Source organism: Hakea prostrata, chromosome 1, assembly GCF_041222555.1.
Source record: "Hakea prostrata isolate BN-2017 chromosome 1, UWA_Hpros_2, whole genome shotgun sequence".
Lineage (NCBI taxonomy): Eukaryota > Viridiplantae > Streptophyta > Magnoliopsida > Proteales > Proteaceae > Hakea > Hakea prostrata.
Window position 1 is genome coordinate 64,084,126 of NC_142600.1, and position 18,474 is coordinate 64,102,599.

The 18,474-nt window shown below is 37.6% G+C and overlaps 1 protein-coding gene and 1 pseudogene across 1 annotated transcript; one reads left to right on the plus strand and one right to left on the minus strand.

Moving 5' to 3' along the window:
* The first annotated feature begins 6,692 nt into the window (after nt 1-6,692).
* LOC149029387 (putative xyloglucan endotransglucosylase/hydrolase protein 8) lies at nt 6,693-7,855 on the plus strand (annotated as a pseudogene).
* Nucleotides 7,856-11,297: 3,442 nt separating this feature from the next.
* LOC149029388 (acid phosphatase 1-like) lies at nt 11,298-14,343 on the minus strand. The gene is made up of 3 exons (XM_089150703.1): nt 13,638-14,343; nt 13,296-13,505; nt 11,298-11,777 (listed from the first exon to the last, which is right to left on the minus strand). The coding sequence occupies exons 1-3, from the start codon at nt 14,057-14,059 to the stop codon at nt 11,600-11,602; spliced, it is 810 nt and encodes a 269-aa protein (XP_089006829.1). The 5' UTR covers nt 14,060-14,343; the 3' UTR covers nt 11,298-11,599.
* Between the last annotated feature and the right edge of the window lie 4,131 nt (nt 14,344-18,474).

Sequence of the window (18,474 nt, forward strand, 5' to 3'; positions counted from 1 at the left end):
ACCAGGGACATACAAGCTAAAAAGCTTAGCCACGGGTGAGACAATTGATCGAACTTGGAATTCCATGAATCTTCGAAAATTCTATCAGTAGAGTTAGTCCAGATATGTAGCATTTGCAACCAAGTCGAAAGACCATTTGATTCTCAATAAAGTCTACGTCTCCATTTTTGACATCCTTTTTCTTGAAAAGAAAGTTATAGCAAAGAAGACACAAGCATTTCTTCACAAAAACCCAAGAGCGTTCTTATGAAGAGCCCAGAGAGAGTTCTTAACAAGCTTAAGAACCCAGGAGCACTCTTCAAATCAACGAAGAACCCAAGAGAGTTCAAAGGCGTTAAACTCGGGACCTCACTCGGGTAGCCCCTCGGGAGAATTTCCCCACCTCTTATGAAAACCAAGAAAGGCTTTCATAAGATGGAATTATTCAAAGGCGTTACACTCGGGACTTCACTCGGGTAGCCATTCGGGAGAATTTCCCCACCTCTTATGAAAACCAAGAAAAGCTTTCATAAGATGGAATTATTCAAAGGCGTTACACTCGGGACCTCACTCGGGTAGCCATTCGGGAGAATTTCCCCACCACTTATGAAAAACCAAGAAAGGCTTTCATAAGATGGAATTATTCAAAGGTGTTACACTCGGGACCTCACTCGGGTAGCCATTCGGGAGAATTTCCCCACCTCTTATGAAAACCAAGAAAGGCTTTCATAAGATGGAGTTATTCAAAGGCGTTACACTCGGGACCTCACTCGGGTAGCCATTCGGGAGAATTTCCCCACCTCTTATGAAAACCAAGAAATGCTTTCATAAGATGGAATTATTCAAAGGCGTTACACTCGGGACCTCACTCGGGTAGCCATTCGGGAGAATTTCCCCACCTCTTATGAAAACCAAGAAAGACTTTCATAAGATGGAATTATTCAAAGGCGTTACACTCGGGACCTCACTCGGGTAGCCATTCGGGAGAATTTCCCCACCTCTTACGAAAACCAAGAAAGGCTTTCATAAGATGGAGTTATTCAAAGGCATTACACTTGAGACCTCACTCGGGTAGCCATTCGGGAGAATCTCCCCACCACTTATGAAAAACCAAGAAAGGCTATCATAAGATGGAATTTTTTCAAAGGCGTTACACTCGGGACCTCACTCGGGTAGCCACTCGGGAGAATTTCTCCATCACTTATGAATTTCTCCGACACATGAGATACAATTCTCTACAAGACCTTCATTCGGGACCCTATTCGGGCAGACCAACCGGAATAAAGGCTTGGGAGAACTCAAACATCATCAACTCTAAGGCATTACGCTAGGGGAGTGACTCGGGAAGATACTCGGGACAAGTCAAAAGAAGCTTAATGCCTCAGTTGGAAGCAAACAACTACGAGTTACCATCCAAAATAGTTGGCCACAAGGACCAATATTACAGAAAGCGCAAAGTTGCGCAAAATTCAACATTGTTTATAAAAATTCCAAGAAACAAAAGCAAGAAAAAGTAAGTCTTGAAAAAGTCAAGTTTTTCAACTCTCAGGAGGATTCCCAGATTCGGGAAGCTTGTCTTCATCAGGCCCATCGCCGCCAGGAGCTTCTTTCTCATGACTCTCTCCAGAGCCCACCTCTTCATCTTCATCAACATAGAGAAGAGGATCGGGAGGGCTGAAAGGTTCTCTGCATTCAATCCCTTCAGGCACGGCTCTTTCAAGAGTCTCATAGACTCTGCCGTCCAACATTCCGGCTAATTCCTTCGGATTAGGAATATCTACCCGTCGGAGAACTTCAGTGAAAGCATCATTGAGCCCGAGGCGATAAGTCGGGCAGCAGAGAGCCAACTGGAGTTTCTTGAACTGAGAAGTGCTGAGGTAAGAAGTGATGATCTCCTTCTGGACAACGTTAGGCACCTCGTCTGCACTGATGGGAAGTTTCCCTGCCCGAACTTCTTCACGAAGTTGAAGGGCAATAGACTCCATATCAGCTTTCTCGCGCTCCAACTTTTCCTTTTCTTTAAGGGCTTCTTCCAAGTTTTCCTTGGTCTCGGAAAGTTCCTCTTTAAGAGGCTGCCTTGCTCTTAGACATCTCCTTCAGCTTCAAACTCCTTTCTGCATCCCGCCTCTTCAATGACCCAACAGTCTTGATGGCCTCGGAAAGCTCCATGACTGTTCGTTCCCGATCCTTCTCAACATCCCGAAGCTGATTAGCCAAGTGCTCAGAACGGATCATGCACTCTCCCATATAATGTGCCCCTCCAGAGAAGTACCTGAAGAAAATATGGAATACCATGTTACAGAAGTCACTTGAAGAAACATAAAAGATAAGGACAGAGAATTACCTATAGGCGCTGGCATAAAACTTGTCATCCAGAAGATTCTTCAAATATTGGCGATCAGAAGGGATCATCCCTTCAAGAAGCCAAGTCCTGGCTGCGTTCGAATCCCTCAGCACAGTATCACTCGAGGTTAAGTCCCATCCGGGGGCGAACACGGGGGACTTTTGGGAATCCCCCTCGGCAGCATCCTCGCTGTTCCGAGGCCTCTCGGAGGGCCTACCCGAGCCTATGGACGGGGACGCTTGAGGGACGCCTATCTCGGGAGGACCTCCTCCAGCTGAAGAGCTCTTCCTGGCGGTCTTCTTGCTCGAAGGCTTGGACGAGTCAGGAGCGCTGAGAACTTGGACAACGGGACCAGCCTCTGTGGCTCCGCCTTTCTTCACTGGCTTTCGAGCGAAAGCCTCTTTGGTGTTCCCACTTGTAAGGGCTCGAAGAGCGTCGATGTCCAATTTGCTAGCCACTGCAACAACAAACGAAGAAGATAAGAAAATCCACAAAATTGTAGAACGTCAATGAAGAAGGGGCTCACCCGGAGAAAAGCCCCACAATTGAAAAACAGACGGATACTCAGACAAGTATCCGTGAACTGCGGCTGAGTCTCCGTCAACCTGGATGATCTTTTCTAAAGCCGCTTCTTTGGCGGTGGATAACTCAATGAGAATATTGGGTTCCTTAAGATTTGATTTGGATTTCTTCACAAAAGCAGTTGGGAATAGCGGCGGGACCGGGGGCTTGCAGAAGAAAAAGTGATGTCTCCACCCCTTGGTGGACGTAGGCATAGACCCCGGCAAAATAATGTTGCCCGACCAGTCCACCGCATCAGTTGCCCGACGTTGAAGAGAGAGCCAACCCCCCTTCGACTGACTCTTAACTTCGAAGAAACGCTGGAGAAGGGGGAATGTTGGTTCGACTCCAACATTATGACAGAAACCCACGAAACATGTGACATTTCTCCAACTATTTGGAATTAGGTTGGAAGGAGAAATTCCATAATGAATTAGAAGGTCTTCAATAATTTTCTGGATGGGAAGGCGAAGACCCCCTAAGAAAGCATCATAATAAAGGAAGAGGCCCCATCCAGGGGCTCTCCAACCCGACTGGATAGAGACGGGAGCAAGAAGGAATAATCCTCTGGAATTTCAAAGAAATCCCTTAAACGCTGGAGATGGTTTTGGTTAAGATCTCCGGGATAGAATTCAAGACCCGAAAACTTGAGGTCATAGTCAATGTGAGAGGGCGTCTTTGGTTTGTTCCTTTCTTCAAGAGTTTCCTCTTCAAAAAGCAACTTGGTAGGGAGAAATGGTGGCCAACGATTCCGGCAATCTTGAGGACGAGAAAGGGGTGGACGAGGCGAATAATGCCTCTGACTAGCAACTCGGGATTTAGCAGGAAATTGACTAACACTATCAACCTCCTGCTCAGCCAAAGAATTTACAGAAGCATCAAAATTGACTAAGTCCGTTCCTAAATCAGAGCATAAGGGTTCTTGGTCAAGAGGGTCGTCCCTAGCTAAGTCAGCAGCAGCTCTAACAATAGAAGAATCAGAGAAATCATCTTCATTGGAATAATGCATAGATTGAGTTCGGGAAGACGTCTCGGGACTGGAGATCTCAGTAGTCAGAACCTCCAATCGGGAGAGGGCTCGGGCTATTTCCTTGCCTTTTCTCAACTTATCCATAATGCAGAAATGACAAAGGAAAGAAATGGAGAAAAGTTAGAGATAACTTACTGGTCGAAGGATTGGAATAGATGGTTGAAGAAAGCAAGCAACGCAGTCAGGAGACTTCAGAGAGAGTTTGCAAGCAAAAGAGTAAAAAGAGGATTGAACCTCTATTTATAGTGAGGAGGAGGAGGAAGATGAAGAGACACATCCAACGGTCGTGAATCAAGCAAGGCGATGGTTAAGATCTGGCACATGAAAGGTCGCGATCCAACGACCAACAATGAACAGACACAATGGTTGAGATTGAGGGACTCAAGATCTCAATCAAACGGCCCATGATCGAGTAAATCAACGGCTTAGAAAACTTGACCATTCGCATATCAGAAGCAGCAATAAATGTGAATTAGTACGATGGTTGGGAGTTACGAAGGCCTTGGAGAAATAATGGCTCTCATTCAAGACGACGTCTTAAAGTTTCTCCGAGAAGAAAGAAAATTTTCTAAGAAGCCTGGGAATAACATTCCATACGTTCGAGAAGTCAATCGCACGGAATGGGGGGCTCTGTTGTGGGGAACTAAGGTCCCGAGTCCCCCCCTCGGGAGAGATACACCTCCCTTGGGTTGGTGCATCTCTTCCCTCATAAAGGGTCCCGAGTGCCTCACTCGGGACAGATGCACCCCCTTGGGCTGGCTGATCTCCTCCTTGGAAAAGGTCCCGAGTGCATCACTCGGGACAGATACAGCCCCTTAGGCAGGCTCATCTCTTCGTTGGAGAAGGGTCTCGAGTGCCTCACTCGGGAAGGATATATATCCAACTCAAGCATTTCTCAGAAGACTCTCTTGACCAAGTCAAGAAGAGTTAGTTACGCATAAACACCCAGCATATCTATTCCAAGAACTGGGGAGGTGAGTCAGCATAACGTCACTATCTGGTGCGACAAAAAAGGAGCCGTTATTCCACTACTCTACTCACTCCTCAACTATGGATCCAAAGCTTAAGGAATCGCCGCCTCCAGGTAACCTCTATATAAACCCACCTCCTACATGGAGAAAGGTACGAGAACTTTCATCTGAGTAATTACTCATTACGTTCTTGAGAACTCTCTCAAGAACTCTTATTGTTGCCTAGGCTGACTTGAGCGTCGGAGGCGGTTCCCCGGCCAAAACTAGGCCGGAACGTCCTTGCTTTCTTTTTGTGTGCAGGCATCCCAATTATTCCAACTTGGCTGGAGAGCTCTTAAGGTGGTCATCTCAATATCCGGCCCTCGAAGAAGTTCTAGACGCAACACCTTTCATTACTGAAAGTAAGAAGGCTTGAATAGCCTAGAGTAGCAGATTGATGTATCAACAATGAAAGGTGGGAACAAACTCCACCAAACCCTGGTGAACAACTAGAAAAATTAATTTAGAATTCTCTGACCCACTAAAAAGGTGAAAGAGAACATATCTAAACTCAACAATTAAAGAAGAAACATGAACCAAAAATGAGGAGATTGTCAATCCACGTCAGTGGCTAGCTGCAAATAACTGTTAGTAGTTACGCTTCCAAAAAAAAGGGTTCACAGGCATTCCTAGTTTATTTGCATAAAAAACGATATGAAGGAGAGAACCAAGGATGGACATCATTATTTATGTTTGATATTTTAAAAAGAACGGATAGGTTTTACGTAACCAAAAGAAAAGGTCTAGTTAGATTTCTAGGAGAATGATTCAAAGGTTTGGATTTGATAATTATCTATGTTTGATATTTTAAAAAGAACAGACCTGTTAGATTTCTAAGAGAATGATTCAAGGGTTGGCTTTCCGAATAAAGGAACTTAGGGTTTTTTTTTTTTTTTTTTCCTCTTTCAATTTTTCTTTATAAATAACGGTTCATTGTTTTGGAGATTTTGTCTCTTTCAGGGAGATAATAAAGACATTTAGGGCTTCAATGGGCAATCATGGTTTGAGCGAGAGAATCAAAGGAACGAGATAATTATCTATGATAATTAATATTTTTTTACTTCAAATTAATGGTTAGTATAATAATTAAATATAAATAAAATTGAATGGACTAAATTTGACCTTGTAAGAAAGTTAAATTCTTTGTGTATAATAGCTTTGTGGGCAACCACTGTAAATAAAATAAAAATATAATCATTTTTGTCTAATTAAAGGTTTGTCCAAGTGGTAAGCAGCTTGGTTACCTTAAGCAAGGTTCTGGAATCCAATCCTTGTGGATACAAAAAAACACTGCTGGGAGACTCACCCACCACACCCAGGTGTGCGACGCGGGTCGAACCACCGGTTTATAAACCGGAGTTGGCAAACCAAAAAAAAAGGATAATTTTCATCTGGACCCCCTGAGGTTTGGTCTATGTCACTTTTAGTCCAAAAAATCTAAGAGTTTGCATCTACCTCCCCTGTACTATAAAAAAAAAGTCAATTAAAGGACAAATTATCACTTTTGTGACCAATTTACCCTTTTTTTTACCATGAAATTAGTGAATCACCTTTTAGTCCATTAACTACATAAAAGGCCTAGAGTTCAAATATATTTAAGAATATGACTAAAATACCCTTATATGTTAAAATGACTCAAGTACCTTTTAGGTTAAATTCTATTTACAAAGTAGAATCTTAAAGAGATGGATAAAGAGATTCCATTTTCTTCGTAGATGACTAGATTTTTGCAGACCCAAGTGTAATCTCTCTTCTGAGAATGTGATAGATGTCGAGCATCGTATTGATCCCACCATTGCTCTATTAATCCAATGAATGGTCAGAGAAAATGGGAAATAATATGTGTTCTGTTTATTGATATACATTGTTTGGGTTTTTGCCTGTGAGAAAACAGGTTCTGGGTTTCAAACAAAAGAAAGATACAGATTTGGGTGGTTCAGTATGAAGCTCAAGCTTGTTGGAGGCGATTCTGCCGGTGTCATCACAGCCTATTATTTGAGTTACAGTAAAATCTACACTGATTAAGTTTCCTTATTCATGAATGAATAAGTAATTGAAAAAATGGAATTGCAGTTGTGCTCAGATTTGGGAGTTGGGCCAACAAGAGATGAGCTAGATTTGAGTTCTTAGGAATAGAACAGGGGAATTTTACTTGATACAGACAAATGTGTACAAAGATGGAGTTGGGAAAGTGAAATGAGACATATGCTTTGGTTTGTTCTAACTGAGGACTTCCATTCTTATTCCATCCTCTGGAACTCTCACCAAATTTTGTAAGTTTCTACTCCTTGAACCTCCCAAAATAGAAACTTTATTGTATTAATTGATCTGAGATTTTATGGTTTCCAACCCACCAGGTTCTTAGTTGATGCTGTGCCGATTAGGGTTTACAATAATTCAGATAATGCATCGAACAATTTCTTCCCAAATGAGAAACCCATTTACATCTTCTCCAGTATTTGGAACGCCGACGATTGGAACTCTCACCAAATTTTGTAAGTTTCTACTCCTTGAACCTCCCAAAATAGAAACTTTATTCGTTTAATTGATCTGAGATTTTATGGTTTCCAACCCACCAGGTTCTTAGTTGATGCTGTGCCGATTAGGGTTTACAATAATTCAGATAATGCATCGAACAATTTCTTCCCAAATGAGAAACCCATTTACATCTTCTCCAGTATCTGGAACGCCGACGATTGGGCAACCAGCGGTGGACTTGAGAAGATGAATTGGACATTGGCTCCATTCGTTTCCACCTATACAGATTTCAATGTTGATGCCTACAAATGAAAAGACCCATACCCTGCTTGTGTCTCTACAACAATAGAGCAATGGTGGGATCAATACGACGCTTGGCGTCTCTCAGATTCTCAGAAGACAGATTACGCTTGGGTTTCCAGAAATTTAGTCGTCTATGAAGAAGATGGGTGAAGGGGGAATTTCTTCATCCATCTCTTTAAGATTCTACTTTGCAAATAGGATTTAACCTAATGGGTACTTGAGTCATTTTAACATATAAGGGTATTTTAGTCATATTCTTAAATTTATTTGAACTCTAGGCCTCTTATGTAATTTATGGACTAAAAGGGGATTCACTAATTTCATGGTAAAAAAAAGGGCAAATTGGTCACAAAAGTGATAATTTGTCCTTTAATTGACTTTTTTTATAGTACGAGGGAAGTAGATGCAAACTCTTAGTTTTTTTGGACTAAAAGTGACATAGTTCAAACCTCAGGGGTCCAGATGAAAATTACCCAAAAGAAAATAAAATAAAGTTTGTCACAAATAAAAGTAAATGGACAATTTTAACCTTATAAGAAAATTAATTTTTTTATTTTAATAGATTTGTGTGTAGTAGTCTTTATAGACAGAAAGTGAGAAAACATGATCATTTCGTTCAACGAAAAATTTGCCATTTTTGAAAATACGTACTTCTAATAATAGTATTATTTATCAGATTTTTTTTTTCAAGTAATACTTTGGTGTTTACACTGTATTTGGGAAGAAATGAACAATAGAATATTTCGTCAAAAGCGACAATCAGCAACTCAGGTCTCTCAGCGGGTGATTAATATTTTTTTTTTCTTTTTTTCTTTTTTTCTTTTTTTCTTTTTTTCTTTTTTTTTTCTTTTCTTTTTTTTTTTTTTTTTTTTTTTTTTTTCTTTTTCTTCTTTTCTTTTTTCTTTTTTGACGAGAATAATAAATTAATAATTAAAATAAGAGTACATACTTAATAGGGAAAGAATCGCCTCCCCTGCATCTCTTTGCAGACCAATCTTTTGCGGGAAAACAGCCTCTACTATGCACAAGTTTCTATTATGCACAGTAATGCACATATATACCAAATGATTGGTTGAAAAAACAAAGTAAATACAAAACTATTGAGGATTTTTAAATTTTAAAATTAAGCTTTTAATCTCAGCCAATAATTTGGTACAAAAATGCACTACTGTGCACAACAGAGAGATGTGCACAGCAGAGGATTTTTTTTTCCTTCCATATTTTGCATGATGAAAGTGAGATAATCCGAACCAAGACCATTTTTAATGTATATGCTACCAAGTCATAATCATTTACCTTGTCATTGATTGCCGCTAAGGAATCAGCGATGGACTTAATTTTGTAAAGATAGTCTGTAATTGTGCTCGTCCTTTTATTGATCATCTGCAATTCACTGCAAAGATAAGTCCTTCGAGCAATGGACTGTTGTGCAAGAGAATCCCATACATCTTTCGCTGTTTGAAGGCCAAGAATATGAGAAGAAAGAGACAGTGTGAGGGTGGCATTGATGCAATGCGAAAAGAATACAAAGCCTTGATAGACAATCAGACTTGGAACTTGGTGCCTTACTCTAAAGGTATGAATATTGTAGGTTGTAAATGGGTGTACAGGATCAAGACAAAAAGTGATGGTTCCATTGAGAGATACAAGGCACGATTAGTTGCCAAGGGGTTCAACCAGCAAGCAGGAGTGGACTTTCATAAAACATTTAGTCCAATTGTAAAACCAGCCATCATTCGGACAGTATTAACCGTTGCACTATCAAAGTCATGGCCAATACATCAACTTGATGTGAAAAATGCCTTCTTGAATGGCAACTTAGCAGAAGATGTTTACATGGAACAACCACAGGGGTTTGTTTCCACATCTAAACCAACACATGTTTGTCATCTATAAAAAGCAATTTATGGTCTCAAGCAAGCTCCACGAGCTTGGTTTCACAGATTCAAAACATACCTACAAGGAGAAGGTTTCAAGCAAAGCGTGTGAGATTCTTCCATGTTTACACGCAACACCCAAGGTACAATGACAAGTATTGTTGTTATATGTAGATGATATAATATTGACAGAGAGCCAATGTGCTTCGCAATTCAAGAGGTTATTCAAAGCCTGAGCAAAGAATTTGCAATGACAGATTTGGGACACTTGCATTACTTCTTGGGAATTGAGGCTAATCGAAGTTCATATGGTCTTTTACTCACTCAAAGTAAATACTCCATCGATTTATTAAAGTCTATAGGAATAGAAACTTCAAAGTCATGCACAACCCCAATTGCAATTGGAACAAAGTTATCATCAACAACAGGTTATCCCCTACCTGATCCAACACCATACAGACAATTAGTTGGAGCCTTACAATATCTGATGATCACTAGACCAGATATCTCCTATGCAGTCAATCAAGTGTGTCAGTTCATGCAATCTCCCACAGAAGATCATCTACAAGCAGCAAAACGTATTTTATGTTATGTCAAGCATACTATTGGTGCTGGTGTTCTCTTGAAACCAACCCAACTTTCTTTCATAGCTACTTATACTGATGCAGATTGGGCAGGATGTCCAGATACACATCGATCAACTAGTGGGTTTTGCACTTTTCTTGGGGATAATTTATTATCATGGTCTTCCAAGAAACAACCTACAGTATCTAGATCAAGTACAGAAGCTGAGTACAAATCCCTTGCCATCACAGATTCGAGTTACTATGGCTTTCTTATGTTCTACGTGATTTGCAAGTGCAACTTCCAAGAAGAATGGACATTTATTGTGATAATGTGTCTACAACACAAATGGTTGCAAATCCAGTGCTACATACTCGCACAAAACATATAAAAGTGGACTATCATTTTGTCCGAGAGTGGTTCAAAACAACACCATAAAAGTGCACTTTGTTCGGTCAGATGATCAAATTGTAGATGTGTTTACTAAGGGCTTAACATCACAAGTTTTCTTCATGCATAGAGACAAACTCTTGCACTTGCCAATGCAAAGTTTGAGAGGGGATGAAAGACCATAACGTATCTATTATAGTTTGAATTTGATTTTTGAATTCAAGTTTTGAATTCAAGTTTTTAAATTTGAATTCAAGTTTTTTATTTTTAATTCAAATTTGAATATTGTAAACGAATTTTGTACAACAACTATGTTTATTTATAAATACATAAGACTTACCCATCAAGGTAAGCAACCTACTTATCAAAATTAGAGTTTTTCTTTGCATTCTTTCAAATTTTAAATTAATTTTACAAAACGATAAATTTTCCTAAGCTTTGACTCAATAGTACTTCATGCACATGTGTTCAAAATGTAAAAATGTGCAAGTATCTTTTCTGCTTGGGCTATTTACATGTCATTAATAAGAGTAATTTGTTATATCATAAAACTAACCAATCACAGTACAAAGGAAGGGAATCTTTTAATTTATGACCTTTTTCTTGCACTAATACTAATGATCACTTAAAATGACCTGAAGGTTGTCCATGGTGCATTGGTCAGGTGTGTGTGTTAGAACATGGTTCAAGGCTTGAAAACAGCCTCTCTATAGAAACAGGGATTGGAAAAAGTATGTTCTTGATGCTCTAGTTCTTCGAGAACTAGGGTATCAAATCCATTGGTTTATTACTTCAATTAGAGCCAACTTAGCATTAACTACTATGATTTGAAACTCTTTTACACTGGTGTGGCTTTAACTTGGTCTTGATAGTTGAATACATTATAGACTCCTAACATGCTGGCAAGTTTGCTCCCCATATGGAGAGTGACAATTATTCACATAAGAATTCCTTCATACACAATGACTTCTTGGTGTTATTGGATTTACACTTGACATAGCAGACTTCAAAAAGAATTTGTCTGGGAAGTTCTACACCAGTTGCTTACACTGAAGTATCCCTGTCAGGGTATATAGTACATAGGATTTGGAAGCTTGAAGGAACGATTCGACATGAATTCACCAAGTAAATCACTCCATTGATCTCCAGAGTTCCCCAGAATCCTATATCCTTGTTTCACCATTTCACTCCTTCTCTCTGACTTGTAAAGAGTTGCAGTTTTTCCATGGTCCTCCAAGGCTCTGCACATTTAGGAAATGTAAATCAACAATCAGAAGTCCTGAATATTAGCATAGAACACCAATTTTGGGTCTTAAATGCCTTGAGAATTTAACAAAATTATCAACAGTATCAAGAGTTTGGATCAAATTTATGAACCAAAGAAGCATGCTAATGACAATAGCATTTCCTAAAACATCAATTTCAGATGGAACATATACTGTACATATGTTTGATGATATAACCGCGGCAAAATATGAACTTGCAATAGTTTCTTTTTTCTTCTTCGGTAGAAGAACTATACAGTTAAGTTTCATTACAAAATTTCTAACAAGCAATAGCCCTAGGCGCATCGTAAGACTAGATTCATATTTTTGTTTTCTCTCCGGGGAAATTTATTGATTGGGAAACCTGTGCACTGAAGTAAGTGCATATAGTGAGTGCTGAGGTGAAGCAGGAATACATATCAGGCTGATCCTACGAGACTAGAAAGAAACTTTGCCAACAGAACTACCTGCAACTTCAAGACTGTAAACTCTCATTTCTGAGGAGTTCGAACTGAGAAGTCAGGAGCTAACATCCTGTCAGCAATTAAGCCCTGCATATAAGATGCAAATAGACTTGCAACTAGAATTTAAAAGGCTTTGTGCAACAAGCCTCTAGAAGAATCAATAATTCATAGGAACACCATTTTACATGCTCTGTACACAAACTATGACCCTCTTCATTTTGATTGCTGTCTTGTGTTGAAGGAAAAGAAGTACTACCAGTTTCTAAAATTATTGAGATAATCAGTCTTGAGTGACATAGAAGAATCAAAAGCCAAAACCTTTGAACCTTTGATGATGATCATCATATGTCATAATCTCAAGTATTTTATAAGATTTAAAGTCAAAATGATTCCCATATGACAATGATGCTAGTAAATTAATATCCTGGATTTCATCAGGCAGATCAATTAAATCATGTAACATTTGCAGTAGCCAATTCAGATTCAGCTTCCATTTCACCAAGACAAAACCCTATGCTAGGTACTAAGAAACTGAGAAATTCTTGGAAAGCAACAAGAGATAAATAACTAGCCTAGACTGTCACTTGAGATCCAAAATGAGGTTCTTGGCATACAACCAGCACAAGTGTAAACCAATCTAGTTCACTAGTATGGTATTAAAACCTTTTGTGCTTAACAATACCAAAAGAACCAAAACTGGAAAAGACTCCCACTCATAATCACTATGAGTTCCCAAACTAATGCGAGGAAACTCACATCTTCGATTAACCAGTGGTAGAAATCCTCATTCAACTACTAAGAGATAGATATTACTTGGCTATCAGTACTATGTGCAGCAGAATCTCATTTTATGTACTTGATAGATTTAAGAAGAATAAAAATAACTCAATGAAAGTATATTTTAAGTATTAAATTCCAGCTCCATGGCTAAATCATCTAAGCAACAACAAAATTTTCCACTTGTTCTAACTTTCAACAAGAGTATTCTACTAAAAGGGGGCAAATTCCAGGAGGCAAGAAGTATCCATACCTCAAGATTAGCTTGTCCCAATTGCGAAACCCTGCATTCTTTAAATTCTCCACAGTAACTGTCCTCTGGTGTTCAGCCCTACCAGTCAACAAGAAGACCTTGTATCCCAAACCCAGAACTTCTTCATACAAATTCAAACTCGGATTTATGGCAGGAGCAGCAGCATTTTGTACCCATTTATCAAACTCTCGCGAATCGAAAACTTCCAAGCTACATTTCCATCCAAACAAAAATTAAAAAGGGGAAAAAATCAATTTATCGCAAAACCCATCACCTTAATCAAACAAAATTCATAGAAAACAACATCAGATCTAATAAGTTGAAAAATGAAGAAAAACTCACCCAAATCCATGGTCGAAATAATACGGAAGATTTGAAAGCAGCGTCTCATCTATATCGAAAATCCAGGCATCCATTCCATCTCCAGCTAGCTGAAGGCTCCTGGAGTAATCACCCGCCTCCTTGGAGACCCTCTCAAGATCGAAGCTGTAACCTTTGCTTGTCATGTAATCATTCACATAGCCAGAGCATTCGAGAGGGATGGTCTTCCATGGGTTTAGGTTATTAGCCTCAACTGCAAACCTCCAGCTTGTACACTGTAACTGCAGTTCATCACCATCCAATCCTTTCAAATGGGTTTCTTCATGGGTTTCAGGGTATTCGAGGATTAATGGTCTCGGAAGGAGGTGGGAATCAGACTTCTCCTCTGCAGAAACAATTGAAGAGAGACCCAACAAGAGAAAAACTACGAAAACGCGATTCATGGGAAAACAAAAAGTGTTGACAATTCAAACCTGTCTGTATCAGAAATTATATAGAGATTAAATAGAAGAACAGAAGAAAAGGATTGGGTTTTCAGAGAGACCGTATATATTTTTTGGACATTCGTTTCTTTATGTGAACAGTTCTCGTTTCTGAATTCTTGAGGGGGAGAGAGATAACGTGAGAGCAAAGAAAGACAGAAAGAAAAGAAATGGTCACAGGTTAACCGAATTTAAATGTCAGACAACCGTGGAGCCGTGGAGGGAAAGAAGAACAATTTCCTACAACAAATCAACATGAAAAGTGAAAACAAGAGAAAAAGGGAATGATTCATTGTGAAGCTTTGTTGTTATTTGGTTGTTATAACCGTTAGATTAGAGAAATAGGTGTACGAGAAGGAGTCTATGCCCCTCAATCATTTCAGGTCGAAGGCATATTCTTTGTATCCCCTTTTTGTCGGAACATATTCTTGGTATAATACATTACCTAATACATTACCGTGATTATTATTATTATTTTTTTTTTGGATAAATATCATTCCGTCTCTTAGTTTTATTATTATTTGGGTAAATATCACTTACCTCCTCTCTTAGTTGACTAAATGACACTTGGACCCCTCTCAGTTGGATAATATCACTTGTTTTCCTACTTAAACACTCTCTTCTATTAACATTTCCCTTTAAATTATATTTTTATCTTTTAAATTTTTTTAAAATCCCAAATTACCTTCAATTGAATATATATGGGATAATTACTATTGGCCCCCTTTACTTTGATTTTATTACTACTGTATCCCATGTACTTTGCAAAATTATTGATCTAACCTTCAACTTTGTCTATCATTACTATTGCCCCCCTACTGTTAAGTTCCGATAGTTTACTAATGATGTGGCATCTTTATATTTTATCAAAAACCCCAAAATACCCTTGTACTTATCTCTTTACTTATTTATCATTTTGTCAAGTTACAGTAGTACCCTTAATTAACCGTAGACAAAAAAATAACTATAATCCATTTTATTCTAAAAAAAAACCACAAAATAAAGAAAGAATGATTGAATACAACTCAAATAGAAACTGAAGAGGAAAGAAAATCGAATTCAACTCAAATTGGAAACTGAATATCACCTAAAATATTTTCAAAATAAATGAAGCTTAGTGAAAGCAAGAAACCAAATCGGATTTGGATTTTGTCCATTTATTTAATTCAAAATAAATGAAGTTTAGTGAATGTGGGAAACCAAATCGGATTTGGATTTTGCCCATTTCATTAATTCAAAATAAATGAAGTCTAGGGTAAATTTGACATTTAATCTAGCTTTTATAAATGGGGTAGTATTGTCTTTTGATTTCTTAATTTTAATGAAAGACAAATTAGACATTACATATTCAAACTTAACGGCTACTTAACACCGTTATAAGGAAGGGGGGCAGTAGTAATTTCATAAAGAACAGGGTTTTATTAGTAATAAAATAATTACTATTGCCCCCTTGTACTTTGGTTTTATTACTAATCAAACCTCTTTTTTTATGAAATTACTATCGCCCCCCTCATTTCTAACGGTGTTAAGTGGTTGTTAACATCAAATATGTAATGTTTATTTTGCCCTTTATTAAAATTAAGAAGTTAAAAAATATGACATTACCCTCATTTTTAGAAACTATATTGAATGTCAATTATATCCTTAAAATCTTATATTTTACAATAAATTTTGGCTTTGATGGGACCACACACTTTGTACAATGGTTAGCATATATTAGGAGATTTTCAATTTTCAACTTTGAATTACATTTGATATTTCCTAATATTTTAGTTTCTATTTTAAATTTTATTTAATCACATATTTCCTTTATTAGGCGAATTCTTTTTAGACAAGAAAAATCAAGTCTTTTCTTTATTCGGTAGTTTCTTTTTAGAAAAGAAAAATTAATTTAAAGTTAATTTTTCTCCATAGTTAATTAAGGATAGTATTATAACTTGCAAAAGAGTAAATAAGTAAAGAGATAATTATAGGGTTATTTTTGGGTTTTTGAAAAAATATATAGATGCCACATCATCAGTAAACTAACTAAGCTTAACGGAAGGGGGCATTATAGACAAGAAAAATCAAGTCTTTTCTTTATTCGGTAGTTTCTTTTTAGAAAAGAAAAATTAATTTAAAGTTAATTTTTCTCCATAGTTAATTAAGAATAGTATTATAACTTGCAAAAGAGTAAATAAGTAAAGAGATAATTGTAAGGTTATTTTTGGGTTTTTGAAAAAATATATAGATGCCACATCATCAGTAAACTAACTAAGCTTAACGGAAGGGGACATTAGTAATTTTAGACAAAATTAAAGGTTGGATTAGCAATTTTAAAAAGTAGAGGGGATAAAGTAGTAATAAAATTAAAGTATAAGGGGGCAACAGTAATTATCCCTAAAATCAAACTACAGGGGCAACAATAATTATCCCTATATTTTAATTTACATTCTAAATTACCTTTAATTACTGTAGTAATAAAATTTTAAAATACTCTCAATTAATATTATTATTAAAACATAAAATACTGTCAATTATTTTAATAATTAAGACCCTGAATTAATTTTGTTATTAAATTTTCAAAATGCTCCTATGTTCTTTATCTATAAGTTTCTTTTTCATTAAAAAAATAGTTTCTACCAATAATAAAAAAATAAAAATAAAAATAAAAGTAAATCAATCTAAAAAATTTAAATGTCTTTCTTATTTTCTTTTCCTTTTCCTTTTTCTCTCCTAATTAAAAAAATACATTTAAATTAAAAGACATAGGGGTATTTGTGGGTCTTAGAATATAATTAATTAAGGGTAATTTAATATTTTAACATCCAAGATAGTTAAGGTTATTTTGAGATTTTAATAATAATATTACTTTAAGGTAATTTGGAATTTAAACTAAAATATCTTTTTAATTTAGAGTAGTTTGGAAGTTTAGAAAAATATTTAACGGTAAAGTTAGAACTTAATTTAAAAAGCCGGCAAAAGAGAGGCATTTGATAACTTTTTTAGGTAAGAGGGGAGGTAAGTGATACTATCCAACTAAAAGGGGTCTAAGTGTCATTTGATCAACTAAGAGGGGGAGGTAAGTGATATTTATCCTTATTATTTTTATTGCTTAAGAGAATGTCAATTTGTTGCATAGCCTTTTTAGTAGTATCATGATCCATGAAAATATATATATAAAAATAAAACATTTATTTGGATATAGTTTTTAATGTCATTAAAAACTTTTTGCTTTTCTAGATATTTCATAGCTGTGCCTAACCAATCAATGCCTAGGTAGTGTTTTTTTCCCATAAATTTTAGAATAAATTAAACGGCACCCACTATAAAGGGGATAAACGTTTGACCACCATTTATTACCTCTTAAATTACATGGCACCCACACTCAAAATTAAAAGTTATCCACAGTTACATTTTCAATTAAATGGACATGTAAAATGACCAAAATACTCTTATTTATATGTAAAGCATTTAGCACCCAACCCTTAGATCCCTTCACCCATCTTCTTCCTATCCTTTGCTGCAAATTACTCACCACCACCGGAAATCCACAGTCGGAGACGACCAGATCCCCTCCCTGCCGATGACCACAGCCCGCCTCTCTTCCTCTCTTCTTTGAACTTCTCTTAACATCAGAGACATCACCATCTTTACTAGGTTCTTCTTTCTTCACTTTGGCAACTTTAGGCCAAGATTCCGCGCTGCAATTAATATATTTCTTCCGATAAGTACTAAGACTTATGTTGTCTTCTTCATCTTCAACCTTCTCTTGGACAGGCATTTTGAGTGGGAACCATGGAACAACTAAAAAAAATTTGCAAACGTCTCTAAAGCCCAAATTTTAGTTGAAGGAAGGGGAGGTTGGAATGCAACGAGAGGGAGAAAGTGATAAGGGTCTATGAAACCCTAGGAGAGGTTTCTCCGCCTCGACTCTGAAATCGACGAATCGCCAAAAACAAATGAAACCATACTATTGGGTTCACTTCTTTGTTAAGAGTTCAAGACTTACTTCTTCTGTGTGTGTGTGTGTGTGTGTGTGTGTGTGTGTGTGTGTGTGTGTGTGTGTGTGTGAGAGAGAGAGAGAGAGAGAGAGAGAGAGAGAGAGAGAGAGAGAGAGAGGCATGCTATGGTCGCCGGCGGGTTGGGGAGGTGTCGTCGTTGGCAGTGGGTGATTTCCAGTGGTGGTGAGTATTTTCCGGTGAAGGATGGGAAGAAGATGGGGCCCTTCACAACCAAGCTGTGGTAGCCAGCGGGGAGGGGATCTGGTCGTCCCCGGCGGTGGGCGATTTCCAGTGATGGTGAGTATTTTCCAACGAATGATGGGAAGAAGATGGGCCCTTTATCTACATAGGGTTGGATGCTAAATGCTTTAAATATAAGTAAGGGTATTTTGG